Raw genomic sequence first — 14,187 nt, forward strand, 5'->3', positions numbered from 1 at the left:
AGGTGACCTGAAGTTCCCTCTGTTCATCCAACACTCAGCATGCAAAAACTGCTTGCTCCTATAGTGTGTTTGCACAACCATCTGGCTTGCATCCAGCCAGCCAATTTTTGCTCTGTTTGAACCCACACCTAGAGGTGAGGAGGGATTTATTAGTGAAGCCTGTACAGAAATGCATGCGTTGCTCTGAACCACTCATTGTTTCAGCCTTTATTTTCAGGGAAAACTTAAAGCATGGATGGCACAGAGAAAACTGGTCTATGTGCTGCACACTTCATCGCTGTCTCGCTCAAGCATGAGAAGATTAGCTTTGGAGAGCTGCTTTCTATATCCCAAATCCTGCACTGCACGTCCTGGTTCTTAATCCAGGTATCAGGCTTCAGGGGAACGTCTTAACGTGGCATTTTGCCCACCCACAGCCCCCCTGGGACCCTGCTCCCTCCTCACCCCCACCCCTGGAGCTTCACCATAACCCCATGTCCATGTGTCCCACTGGGGTGGTTCTGCCCTTGTTCTTCCCCCCCCAGTCCATAGTGGACTCCTGGGGGGAAAAGAGAGGCTCAGCCCCCTCAGAGGCAGCCATAAAGCCACCAATGCCATCCTTTTGACAGCATCTCAGAGCATGTGGGTATTTCCAAGTCTGCTTCACACCAGTGCTACCTACCACAGATGCTGCGATGGACAACAGACCCAAAATCAGGTCAGTGAGTTTTAAGGAATGCTGAAGTACAGCTGGTGCTATCATTCACTCTCTGCAAGGTAATTTGCAACACAATAAGATAAAGGATGTCAGGAAGTCTTAAAGGCCCAAAAGCAATGCTAAGCACAGCCTGAAAGCCCCTTGTTTATGGCTATGGTTATGGGCTTCAGGCCTTGAAAGCAGAGCACACAATACTTATGCTTGGTCACAGCTCATCACTCACATTTATTGAGACAACCTCACCTGGAGCATGCTGCTCACCACAGTGTGTGGCTGTATTACTTTGGTGCAATGTAGAAACATAAGCTGCATTCATGGTATTTACATACAAAATGTGCTAGAGGTGTAACCCACGCTGTTTAAATAAACACATTTATATATATAATCAGTGATATATAAACAACAGTTTTACATGTTACCTTCCCATAATATTCCAGCACACCACCACACATACAAACACCACAATACTTTGTAAGACCTCCTCCTAACTATCAAGTTTCTTCACTTGTCTATGTAGCAACACAACAAGCAAGACAGCTGACACAGGAAACTTGAAGCAGGATTGCCTTCTTTGATTACAAATACCTTATCTCAAACAGACCAGCAGAGTGAGGATAAATTAAGCAGCTTCAGTTATTCTTCAGTTTCATAGTTCAGCCACAGGGAGGTGTGTTTCCAAAGGCAGCAATCAGCCTAGAAAAACATGAGTCTTCTACTATGAAAACCCAATTTCTGTGAGCGTACAGTGCAGGCATCTTTGAGACTAAGTACATTGTACTTAGGGATTAATCTGCAGAGTATGTGCCAAATTAAAGAAGGCACTTTTAAAGCTAAGGGGACCCTTAAAGCTAAAGACTCTTTTAAAGCTAAGGAGATTTACAACATCACCCCACTAAACATACATGGGACACAATGCGAAACACTGAAACCTAACGCAGTGAGGGAGCCTAAGCAAAAGATGAACAGAAAAACAAATGAGCATTTTCTTCCCTCAAACTTATGGTTGCTCACTGTATGGGAACAGATATTAAGCAAGAAAGAAATGGAAAAATAAGGAGAAATTACACCTTGGAAAACACAACACGTGAACTACCTCCAGAAAATACCTAATTCAAAACCACCTCTAATGGTGACGAGTTAGACAACAGGTGAAGGCCTGCAAGTAAGAAAAGCTGTGGACTTTTGGTACCTTTTGGCAAAGATTCAATCAATTCAGCCTGGTAGAATTCAGTTCTCCATTGGTAAGAATAATATTTATAGTCTCAAGCAAATCAGAACAATAAAGAGTTCCAATTAGGCCAACATAAAAATAGCTAAAAAGAGTCAAATGTCTAAGCTGGGAAGTCTGTGAGTTACACATCTACTTTATGAAAGTAACATCAATGGGGAGAAGCTGAAACGTGCTATGAAGCCTCACTCACCTTTGGGAGATTTCTGAACACTGTTTTTGCTTTTCACCCTTTTTGTCAGCATACAGCAAAGTTTAATTTGTTTGTTACCCAGAAGCTGCCAACTCCATTTTCTCAGTGCCAATGCATTTGTCAACAAGAACTGGAGGAATATTCATCAAAGTGTCAGCTCTGCCATGGAATATTTCTGTTCCTGTAACCAGTGTTACACTGATAAACACGTGCTAAGCTGTTATATCTAAACCAAAGCTGCATAGTTTGGAGGGACACATCAAGTTTTTGCTCTCATGTGAGTAAAGTCACCAGCAGAAAGTCCTGAAGTTGAAAACCTCATTACTTGTTGTTCTGATGACCTCTTAAAAATGAAGATCTTGTGAAAGACATCTTCTTGGTCCCTCAGTGTTTTCTCACTGTAAGGAGCAGTGCTGGTTTCTCCTCAATAGAAAACCAGGAAGGTAGTTTAGGTATAACCAGACAGGACCAGCAGGACTGTGTTTTGGACATCAGTTTTCTCACAGCAAGGAAGGAAAGGACTGGCAACTCACTTACCTGAAGTCAGTATAGTCCTTTTTTAGGGTGGCCTCTCCTCAAGCCATTGCGTCAGTGCCCATTTGAAACAAGAGGCTGAGGGAAACGAGGAACTCCCATGGCCTGCAGTGCATCAGGGTGCTAAAAAATCAGCCTTATAATGCCCATCAACTCTCACATTTCTCTCAGCAGGACGACTATGCGAAGATGCAATCAGTTACTCCAACTGATTCAACAAGTGTGTTTTACAAAGGAAAACAGTCAAATGAGAGAAAAATATTTGCTGAGGACTTCCCCGGGAAGTTTCTCAGCAAGCAGACCTGAAATTCAGGTATCATATACATACATGTATATATATGCATATATACTCCTACATGCTTATATCTGGTCGATTTTTGTGACTATTTGGCTTTTTTTTTTAAAAGGAATTTTAAAAGCAAACATACTCTGTGCTCTCAGTAGGGAAGTAACACAACATTTTATCTTATTAAATCCCACCGAGATGCTTTCCTGGAATAGCTGATGTTACTGCTGAGTGTGTCCTCCCGGCAGCTCCTCTGGCTTATCTATGCTGTGCAATCAAACCTGTCAGGATCATAAAACCCCTTTCAGTGGAGTTTTACTGTCTGTGCGGTGTTGAGTGGAATGAGCTCTTCTGCCTTTATTCTTCCAAGATCGATCGCATCTCCTCAAGCTCTCTCTCAGTTTCTGAATCCTGGAAATACAACATAGGCTAATTGGATATAATTAAAAGACCATTTCCCTTTTCTTCTCCAATCCCACACCAGGTTTGAAGTATACCCTAAACCTTATGTTTTTCCTCCTAATGCTTCTCTTTTCATATTCGTCTCTCAACAGCCTATTAAAACTCTCAAAGAGAGTTTCTCTTATGTTTCCTTTTGAAAGAACTGAAAAACAGAACAGCAGATTTGAAAGCTGGGATTTTAGAAAATTGAGAAGATTTTACTATGAATCTATGTTTGATTTGAAGGGTCAAATGCACACAACACGAAATGAGTTTTAGTTTCATTTCTTTCTTGGAAAATAATCCTATACCTCTTTAGTGTTAACTGGCAGTTCTGAAGCAAGATTGATCCAGAGAAGAGCTGCGGAGTTGTTCCCCAGGTCCTTGTAGCACTGAAGGAAAAATGACAACGCGAGGGGAGTTAAACAGGAGGAATAAGAGATAAAACAGGGAGCAGAAAGTAACAGCAATTTTGTAACTTGACAACTGATTTAAAAAGGATTATTTCTTCCTTAGGCATTTCCATGGTGGAGTTTCAGGCTTTTAATATGCATTTTGGACAAGGAGATCTTTTTCAGCATCTTCCACTATTCTTATTTCCACTTGCACAGCTTTCATTAGAAAACCTTCACACTGTAACATCTCATCTTTACAGGTCTCTGAGGTTTCATATGTTTCATCATGAACTTCTCAAGCAGAACAACCTCAATAAACTGACAGGTTACCTTGGCAATGTACACTCTTACTGCTTTGGAAAACCCCGGGCTCAGCTCCTCGACCTAAAACAGCAGAGTTGGAAAGGGTCAGGCAGAGAAAACCAAACGCAAGGATATGCAAAGGCCAGTTTGAAAGCTGTTCCTGATTTCTGCATCTCTTCATTAGATTCACTTGCCCCACTTTTTCACATTCATACTTCACTTTTCACAGGCTAGCCTGGTTGGGTTAGTAAAAGCCCTCATACTTCCCCTGTTCCACTGCAAGCAAACCCTTTGCTGCACTGTGTCCTATCTATATTCAAATTTCACAGTGCATGCAACCAAGACATCAGAACCCAGGTATCAGAGCAAGCACAGAGAGCTCAATGCAGACAGTGTTCCTCTTCTTAATTCTGTTGTCTGGTTTTAGACCTAGCTTGGCTTGTAATCCAAAGCTGCAATCTACTAGCTGGATCTAGTTCTGAGCTCTTGTAAATCACGCTCTTCCATCTGGCTGTTCTACAATAGAGGTTCCTAACTTTGTGCTGATAACAGTTTTTTCCTCCACAGGTTCCAGTCAACAGAGAGATATCAAAAAGCACTTGGAGAGTGATGAACTTAAGCAGAAAACAAGTACCCAAATGTCATGCTTGTGATTGTATTTGTCAGGTTAGTGATTCCACTGTTTGTCAGATTTCAGTACCTTTAAGAAGTTTTGCAGTGCATCCTGTACAGTGGCTGTAGGAGGGGTTTCAAACAAAGCAGAAGCAGTCTTTTTTTCAAGCCATCCCAGATGGGAAACCTGCAGAGACAGTAAGATGAAACCATTAAACCCACATATGCAAAGACAGTGAATTATCTAGTTTCTCGTTGCTGCTTCAGGCACCTGGGAGACAGCCAAAAGTCATGGTAGTACCAGCAGATTCTGGTCAAACACCTAAAACTAGCTACAGATTTAAACCTGATTTGCTTTCCTTTGTCCTACACTGCTAGTCACCTCCTGCAGTTTCATCCATCAGCTGCCATATGCATAATGTTAAATACAAGATTTGTCTCTACAACTCACTATCACAGCAGTGCAGTTGTGCAGATGGTCTGAAAGCACATGGCAGCTCCAAAATGTCCTTGAACACATCCATGTGTGCTTAAAGGTTTAAAGGTGGTTTGTTTGTACTGAGTAAAGCAGGGCAAGCAGTTGCCTGCAGCTAGTGCTCTTCTTAGCCCATTCTTTGCCATGTCACCTCCCATGCCACCTGCAGAGACTAAAACATGAAGGCTGGAACCCCAAACTTGTGTTCATTGGTTAAGGCTTCAATCCACTTTGCTTTTAATCCACCTAGCTTTCATTCAAACAAGGAAGAAATAAGTACTCAGTATTAACAAACTGTTTTACCTGGTAACACCACCTGCCCAACAGGTAGTAAGACTTTGGGTCCTCGGGTTTCAGTGCAATCGCTTTATCAATGTGTTCCTATGGAAAATCATCACCAACACACATTATGTTCTTGTTAGAAGCCAAGAGCAGATGAGCATGTATGGAAAGAGGAAAGGAATAAGGCCACAGTTTGTCAGTGATCAGGAAAACTACAGCGACCAAAAGATTCCAAATTCTCTAAAATGTTTTGGTGAACCCCAAATCAGCATCTTATCAGGAAAAAACAACAATAAATAAAATACTACACACAAAAAAAGAAGCTGCCCTTCACTTTACCTCCTTTTCCTAACCTTGACATAACCAAATCAGTGGTTATACAAACAGCTGCCAACTTACTAATCTTATGTGGCCAGTTCTGCAGCACCTTTGCAAGGCATCCCTTTGAGACACACAGCTCCTATGCTAAGAGCTGGAGCTTGTCTTCCTAACTTACCCTACTACTAAAGTATTGTTCAATGCACACAGAAGCCAGCGTGCTCCTTCCACTCACCTTAAAGATATACGCAGTTTGAATGCGCTTCTGGATGCTCTCATGTTCTGCTAGCTGCCCACAGAGAATGGCATACCTGCAAGAAGAAGACACCTATGTGAAACTAAACGGGCAGTTTTAAATATACATCTATATTCTGCATCCATCTTCCTTCTCATGATACGAGCATGTTTAAGCTTCACACCTTTGACATGGAGGGGACATCATATGCAGCAAGCACTTAGTGCATGGGAAGGCAATAGTTCTGAGGGTGTCAGCAATTGAGCAGGAGCAGCTTTTGTTCATTACACTGACCATAGAAAGTCATCCAGTGTATTTCTACACCCTAAATCTCTCCACTCAGCAATGAAGTGTGAAAATACAGAGTGCTGAAGAGCAAATCCTAGTACAGCAGGAGCCAGAATTGCAAAAAGCTCTAATTAGCTCTAAGATGCACAGCCATCCCCCGTACACAACAGCAAATCTATAGCACAAGAGCTATCCCAGCTAGGCTAGGATGCCTACTGGGAAGGAAAATGTTACAACCTACCTATGTCTTGCAGCCTGAGCAGCCACCGCATTTGGGAAACAAAATAACATGGTTTGAATGCTGCAAGCTCAAGCCAATTTAGTTTTCTCTAGTAAGAGACTCTACAATCTGACCCTAGCAAAAGTAGCTATTTTGTGAGCAGTGAAAGCAAAGGAAGCTTGATTACCTACAGATTTACACTCTCCCATCTCAGCTCCCCACACTGCTCTTCCCTGAAACTTGTTCAGAGGCTCACAATTAAAGCTGAAAAGAAGAAAGATGCAATTACACCTCCTTTGTGACTTCTTTTGCCATATCCTCAGCCCTGCTCATGCTGCCGGACCCTCTGTCTCCTCGTGATACCCTCCAAGGTCCCAGCTGAATATGGTTCCTCCAGCCATATTATTTAAGTCTTCTGGATACGTTCATTATATACAACTGGGTCAGGTTTCAGATCGCACTACACAGCATTAAGTTCTGGAAACAGCCCTTCTTTTTCAAATGGGCTAAAATTCTGTATAATATTCCTTTATACCACTCCCTCCCTTCCTCAGGGCAAGCCTTACAAGCCTGTTCCTATAAATCCAATGGGATAAAGGGAGTCTAGCCTGACCTCTCCGACAACCACCATACCAACATCAAGTGGTGCAATACTCGTTTGTCAAGCAAAAATAAAGATAGTATCTTTTTTTTTTTTCAGCAGCCCATTGAAATGTTAGTAAAATAAGCCGTCAAGAGCAGATCTGTCATGAAACAAAGGGTAAGAAATAAAACAAGAGGTGCCTGAACTGGAACAGGTTGAACAAAGAAGCTGTGGTTGATCCATTCCTAGCCAGGCTGGATGGGGCCATGGACAACCTGACCTTGCAAGTGGTAACCTTGTCCATGGCAGGGGGGCTGGAACTAGATGATTTGTTAAGGTCCCATCTCACCTAAGACATTCTATTATTCTATGAACTCGTCTTTCATTGCAGTCCCAAGAAGAGCAGCCTTAGAATGAACCTTCCTTTCCTATCTGCGCCTCAAGATCCAAGGCATGGTGGTGGTTTCCGCATATGAAACTCTGCTGACCTGAGATTTCTTGAGGTCTTTAGCCTCCCTTCCTCTCCCTCTCTGCAGCACCAGGATGGCTTCATGCTTTTCTCTCTTCTGCTTGCTTAGTTTGGCCTGTTCTTCAGTATTAGGTCTTTGGATGAAATGGCACAAGAGGCACTACCAAGCTGCATGAAGACTAACAGTAATAGGATAGATTAAGAATAATGAGTTCAGGCAGGGGATTTCACCTTTTGTGAGCATTTGGAAACTACGAGGATTGATGTCTGAGCAGTTAGTTAAACCCTGCATTATGAGACTTGCTGGACTAATTATTAACCAGACTTCTCATTAAGGTCAAACCACAAGTTCCCATAGAACTCTCAGCTCATTAAGGATTTCCCCATTCATTAGAACATAAACTCTATGCTGTAGCAGAGAAGACACCACCAGATGAGAGCCTGCCTGTTTTTCTTGCTAAAACCCCCAAGCTCAGAACACGTAGCTTTGATGGAGCTTCATTTTCAGTGCTGCACTCTGGCTGACTCCCATTTGAAAGCAGGACTTTTGGCCTCTAAGCACAAAGTACACAGCCCAGCAACAAGAGCATCATGGCCAGAGTACCTTGCCAACCCAAATACAGCTCTTATCTCTTCAAACACTTTCAAAGACTCACTAGTGAAGTCTGCTGGTGCCTCTTTACATATATATGCCAAAGACCTTCAAACATTGTGCAGACCCTGTGGGGATTGCAAGCTCATTTTATATAAAATATCCAATACTCTAAAAAATATCCAAAACTAGCACTAGCAACCTTGATTTCCCATGAACTGTAGGCATTCATAGCCAGATGACTATGTACAAATACTCTTTATTCCATATAATGACACTCTTCTACAACTTTCTAAAGCCAGTTTTGGTTTAGCTTTAGTTTGAGCTATTCTACTGCACAGGACTCTGCAGGATGTCATCTTGCAGTTTCCATTGTCTCTTCTGATGTCTGAAGGAAACTTTAAAAGTACCACGATTAAAGGCTTCTTCTATACTTATTAATGACTAGCCTATATTCACACTAAACCACCAGAACAGCCTTTAAACAAGCTCTGAACTATCTACAAGTACTTCACTGCTACACTCTTCCTGGCACTCAAACTTTTCCATAGTCATTCTATTTCTTTTGAAGTTATTATTGCTTACTGAAGTCTTTCCCATTTTCCTGTACAAGGACATTCAATCTCAGTACTTCATGATAATGACCATACAGTGGTTTTGCTGTTAATATACCTTGAGCCCTATTCTACTGATGCCAGACTTGTTTCTCTGTTTTCAGTGCTCTGGAACACAGGCACATTCTTATCACGTAATTTACAGGCTTATGTGTGACAATCTGTGTCAATACGTATTTTCTGTGTACTTCAACACAGAGTTTAATCTCACAGAGATTCTCTGCTATCTGTTGATATGGTTAATTTATATACCTTACCTATTCTACACTTTCTTTAACAAGCAACATTCATACCCTGACAGGTCTGCGACTGTCAGAGTAAGAAGCAATACTTCTGGCTTTACATAGGAGAAGTAGAAGATCAAACTTTGAACAACCTGGGCTTGAGACACAGGAATTTATTGGAAAATAATAAGGAAAAAAAACCAAAAACAAAACAAAAACCCCAAACAAAAAAAAAAACAAACACAAATCACCCGGCAAAAGCATAGGTCACTGAGACTGAAGGCTGGCAGGCTGGGAGGAAACAGTGTTAAATGAAGACTAAACGTTGAAGAAGATACCCCATATTCAGATATCTGTGGTCATTAACAAGTTGTGTATGGGAAACTGTTGATAACAGCCTGAACCTCTGATTGACCACCTGAGGCAAGTGACGAGTCAGCTGAGGGAGCACAGGTGAAGGTAACTGTTAAGACCTCATTTCTTAGAACTTGTGCCCAAATGTCACTTTGTGTGCCTAAGAGCTTCTTAAATGGAGAAGACCAGCAGCCAAGAAAGGGAAGCAATGGATATGGTAGCAGTAACCTACTCTGATAGGCTGGACTCAAGCCCTCAAAAGAGGACAATATAGAAATGTTATGAAGGAACTAAGAATACCTGGGAGGAAAAATAAGCTTCACTTCCAATCATGATTAGACTGGATGCAGAGCACATTCTGTCCTGCTTAACAAGCTTAAAGCCAATAAGGCAGGGGATGGTTTGTGTCACAGCAGGGAAGAACACATGGAATCTGTACCAGTGGATGGTGTGGAATGGGAAGTGATTAAAAAAAGATTGCGCAGACAGAAGACAGGTCCATCAAGGGCCATAATCTATCAGCAAACTCAATTCTGTGTTCCTGCCTGCAGGGGTTAAGGACTGCAAACTTAAGGGAAGACATCATTATATACTTTCTCCCCCCCATTTTCCTAAGCAGACGGTGTGGGGAACTGAAAGTAATTATAAGCTTTACTCAATTCTAAGCATTACTCATTACTCAAGCAAAGGGAAATCAAACTACACTGTTTCTTGGGATTTATCTCACATTTTTCATATATATATTCATCTTTGGATGTATGAAGCATCATTTCATTAGCAATACATTTTTTGCCACAGTAAAATTAATCAATGTAAGGAGAGGCTGTAATTAAAACAGCTTGCAACCATCCCATGACCCAGACAGAGGTGGAAAGGGAGTAATTTCCTGTTCTATTCACGACAGCAAATAATTATTCCTGTGACTGAAAAAGGTAGTTACATATTCATTTCCAATAAATCCCAGGCCTCCCACATGCTGCTCTGCAGTTTCCCTTCCCCATCAGCCCTCTCTGCAGCTGTTCAACATAATTAACAGCAAGATTCTGATGTGCAGAAGCCTTCCTCCTGTTTGGAAATAGGACAGGTCCAAAAAGACAAGAATTGTCTTTATTCAGAAATTAACTGTTCAGGAAAGAGGAAAGCACAGGCTCTAACACAGGTACAGAGAACACAGAAGTGTGCTCAGCTCCCAAGGCTCAGTCCAACCTGACTTCCAAATCAAAGATGCAAAGAATCACCAAGGCTGGAAAAGACCTCCAAGATCATTGAGGCCAACCATCAAATTACTCATCTGAGAAGAGCATGGTTGTTGACTGGCAGATGTTCTGTTTCCTCAACAGCTTCTAATTCATTTCACTTTTGCTCTATTTTAAATGTCAGTCATGGCCTCCTCTAGGCCTGCTCCAACAGCTCTGCATCCTCCTTGTCCTTGTGTACCTTAATGCTTCCCTGCCTCCATACTGAAATCCTAGCAGCTGGAGAACTTAAAGCAAGCATCTGTGCTACACCCAGGATGCTCAAATACACATTTTCCCAGGGTCTGTGCAATAACCAGGTGGTGCTGATGGAGTTTCTGTGCCAAAAGGTGCAGATGGGGGGGCCCAAAAACCAGCTGCTAAGTAAATCATCCTCCACTTTCTGAAAGAGAAGCTTTAGAATTACCTGGAAAGCTTCTAAAGCAAATTTTCATTCATTTCCCCTTTTCATTTCCTATAAGCAGACCAAGACAAAGCAGTTTTAGCTGAATTTCCATTAGAGCTAAATTTAATAGAGCTCATTGTACTAATTCACCTAAAACCCATAGTATTCCTGCATAGAAGAGCATCCTTCACTACCACCACCAGTCTGTCTCGATGGATGCAGATGCACAGAAGCCTTTATATGACCTGAGAACTTCATCTTGTCACAGAGAAACTCATAATTAAAGAGGCAAAAGCAAAGCAAAGCAATGTTTATAACTGCAACAAAACATACCACTGATGACACTCAGCACTTTGATCCCATTTCTGAAAGGCGATCTCCAGTTCTTCTTTCCCTGCCAATAAGAAACTCAGTCACTCTTCAGTTTCTTTCTTTAAAGTTGTTAGAGTACAATAACAGAATGGCATGAAAAGCTGTATATTTGTTAGTGTAATAACACTTTGCTCAAAAACATACTGGGCTATCAGCGATGAGGTTTTGGTCGTAGCAGAGGCTGCAGGAGGGGTTTCTGTGATCAGAGCCCCTTGTCAGGTAGGAATTAAATGCCCATTCCCTTGCTTAGAACATACAACTCCTTACCATCAGATGCATATGATTTCTTCTCATCTGTGTCTTCTATGATATCATACATGTCACTGTGTGCTCGGGCCAGGCGCCAAAGAAAGTCTCCCTGGTCTGCATACTACAGTAGAAACATAAGAAGTAATATAAGTTTTGCTTTTAAAAGGCTGATAACCTGACAAGCTGCCTTTACTGGCTTAAGAAAGCACCAAAAGAGGGTGACAGTGCCAGGGACAGGCATGCCTGAACCAGCTGTTGTTACATTTCAGTGCTGGGTACTAAAATGCATAGGACTGGACCCTGCAAAGAAACGTGATTTCTTCTTTCCCATCTATTTAACTAAGTCATAAATCACTGCTGGAAAATACAAAAAGGCAACGTTTACCGCCAGTTTATTATTCAGCAGCAGCTGGAATCCCTCTCTCTTTTCCTGCTCATCTCCATTGTGCAAGTGGTCTGCTTGCTGCAGCAGCTGGCCCAGTCCTTCATCCAGTGAGGAATCGAGCATTAAACGTGTTTCATCCTCGTTAACGAGATCCAGGGAATCCCGCCTTGCTGTTCTCACTGTTTCACAGCTCACTTCATCCTCCCCTTCTTCACTCTCCTTCTCAGACTCTCGGTCATAATCAGACTCAGCATTGGCCGTGGTGTACCTTTCAGAAATGAAAACCCAACATATTGGAAAATGAGTTGGTGGAGATGCTATGATGAAAAGCCATCACAGCCTGGAGGGTAATGAGTAACTACAGCTCAGCTTTGTCCTGGCTGAATGTTTCACTGTTCTCCAAGGCACAGCCCTGTGCTCTGTGTGTGAAGCTGCCTTTGTCTGGAGGCAGAGATATGAGAGCAGGCTCTGTATCTAAGGAAAGCAGTCACACTCATGTAACCACATGCAGATAACAAAACACATTTGGCTATCAAAGCTTCGTGTTTCCAAGAACCATCCCTTTTGCTCAAGCATTTCCCTCTCTGGTAGAGGGTAAATGTAAACCTTCACTCATCATTGCCTCCAAAGCCCGTTTTCCCACATATCCGTGTCCTTTGTTCTAGGATATATTTTTTATTGTAAGGAAATCTTATCTCTATACAATAAATAAAATGGATCAAAAGCTCCTATCACCCATAATATACCACCGATGCTCCCAACTCTCACATCTTCTATTAGTCCAAACCCTCAGAGGTTTTACATCTGTGTATGTGTTTGCTTTGATCTGTGTTCTGTTGTTCAGATTATCAGTGGGCTTTATCAGGCTTCATCAAGCACCTTCAAGACCACCAACACAGTGCCTGCCTTACCCGCCTTCACTTTCTCCATCATCTGTGTTGGTTGCTCCTGAATTAGCAGTGAAATAAATTGAACTGGACCCTGTGGAATCACTTCTTTCTCTATAGAATGGGAACCGCCTTCGGCGTGTTGCTCTCTGGGTTTCTTCCAGATGGGACCTGTAAGAAAGGCAAAAAGAAATGAGCACTTGATACTGTGCTGTTCTGCTTCCATGGTGATCACCTCCTGCTCATGCTGGCTGCACTATTTCTAACACAAGCTTATAGCCATGCATGACGTTGCTGTGACCAAAGAGCAGGAGCTGGCACTTGATCTTGCTTCAACACAATCTCACTGCCAAGATGTAATGGCAGCAGAAACTAAAGAGATGGTTTTTTTCCCACCTTTTCTGCTTTCTATGTAACAGACACTGAATGGACTCACCTGACTTCCCCCACAATGTCAGCAGCCAGGTGCTGCAGGCTGTTCTGTAGCTCCTCCACCTCCTTCCTCAGCTCTGAGATGTTGGTCAGCACGAAATCCAAGCGTTCCAGCACATCCACCTGCTCTCCTTGTGTTAACAGCGGTGTGTACACAGCGTAATCTCCTCCTGCCTCTACAGGAGCCGCCTTTCTGGGCAAAGCTTTGAGAAAACAAAGCAGGAAAAAAAAAAAAAAAGGCTTATCAGATGTAAACGGGAAAGGGCTTCAGTTTTGTGTTCAGAAAACAGAAGGGATCAAGTTTAAGCTTGAATATAACCCCCTGCTACCCGCTCTTACCCTGCCTCCGTCTCCCCGCAGCCTCCTCGCCGTCCCCTCGTACCGCCGTTCCTCCGGCCCGCTCCACAGCCGCCCCCCGGCCCCGCCGCCTCCTCCGCCGCCTCCATGCCCACAACAGGCCGAGGCTGAGGCCTAGTCCCGCCGCTCCCAACGCCAGGCCCAGAGCCAGGCGACCAGGCCCGGGCCTCGCCATGCTGCCCACAGGGCGGCGCAGTGATGACGTCCCGAATGATCACGTTACACTCTACATCATCATTTCACGACGGGGAGTTGGGTAAGGCTGTGTTTATGTCTAATCCTGCGCCGCTGTGTGTATAGTGAACGCTTCTCTGTGCGGCCCATGACGTGGGTATGGAGGCAGGGAGCTGAATCTCTTCGCCTGCTTATCAGGTACAACCCAAAGCAGCCCTGAAGATATTAAAGATGGTATCAGAGACACACGCCGTGTTGCAGCTATATTGTTCCTGCCTGTCGTGCACTGAGATTTAATGAAAGTGATAAAAACAAGCTTTTTTGAAGGAAATAACTCCCAGAAATAA

The 14,187-nt window shown here is 42.9% G+C and overlaps 1 protein-coding gene across 4 annotated transcripts; it reads right to left on the bottom strand.

Annotated features, from left to right (window-relative positions):
- Positions 1 to 902: 902 nt before the first annotated feature.
- Positions 903 to 13,904, bottom strand: RMDN3 (regulator of microtubule dynamics 3). 4 transcript variants are annotated; one of them, XR_014946888.1, is made up of 13 exons: positions 13,649 to 13,904; positions 13,314 to 13,512; positions 12,902 to 13,048; positions 11,991 to 12,258; positions 11,624 to 11,726; positions 11,318 to 11,378; positions 6,699 to 6,771; positions 6,000 to 6,075; positions 5,468 to 5,545; positions 4,778 to 4,876; positions 4,105 to 4,158; positions 3,691 to 3,771; positions 903 to 3,349 (listed from the first exon to the last, which is right to left on the bottom strand). XR_014946888.1 is itself a non-coding variant. In XM_015863246.3 (12 exons), exons 1-12 carry the CDS (start codon positions 13,839 to 13,841, stop codon positions 3,296 to 3,298), a joined length of 1,413 nt encoding a protein of 470 aa, XP_015718732.1. In that variant the 5' UTR covers positions 13,842 to 13,898; the 3' UTR covers positions 903 to 3,295. The 4 variants fall into 4 exon arrangements, 1 of the variants encoding a protein (XP_015718732.1); XR_014946887.1 differs by lacking the exon at positions 6,699 to 6,771 and having other exon boundaries at positions 5,468 to 5,578; positions 13,649 to 13,902; XM_015863246.3 differs by lacking the exon at positions 6,699 to 6,771 and having other exon boundaries at positions 13,649 to 13,898.
- Between the last annotated feature and the right edge of the window lie 283 nt (positions 13,905 to 14,187).

Source organism: Coturnix japonica, chromosome 5 (genome assembly GCF_054131305.1).
Source record: "Coturnix japonica strain WE chromosome 5, WE-NBRP24, whole genome shotgun sequence".
Taxonomy (NCBI): Eukaryota; Metazoa; Chordata; class Aves; order Galliformes; family Phasianidae; genus Coturnix; species Coturnix japonica.

Coding starts and splice junctions, on each gene's coding strand:
- RMDN3 (XM_015863246.3), bottom strand. CDS start 13,841: ATGGCGAGGCCCGGGCCTGGTCGCCTGGCTCTGGGCCTGGCGTTGGGA. Junction 13,513..13,648: donor TGCGGGGAGACGGAGGCAGG/GTAAGAGCGGGT, acceptor GTTTTCTCAAAG/CTTTGCCCAGAAAGGCGGCT. Junction 11,727..11,990: donor TGCTGAATAATAAACTGGCG/GTAAACGTTGCC, acceptor TTTCTACTGTAG/TATGCAGACCAGGGAGACTT.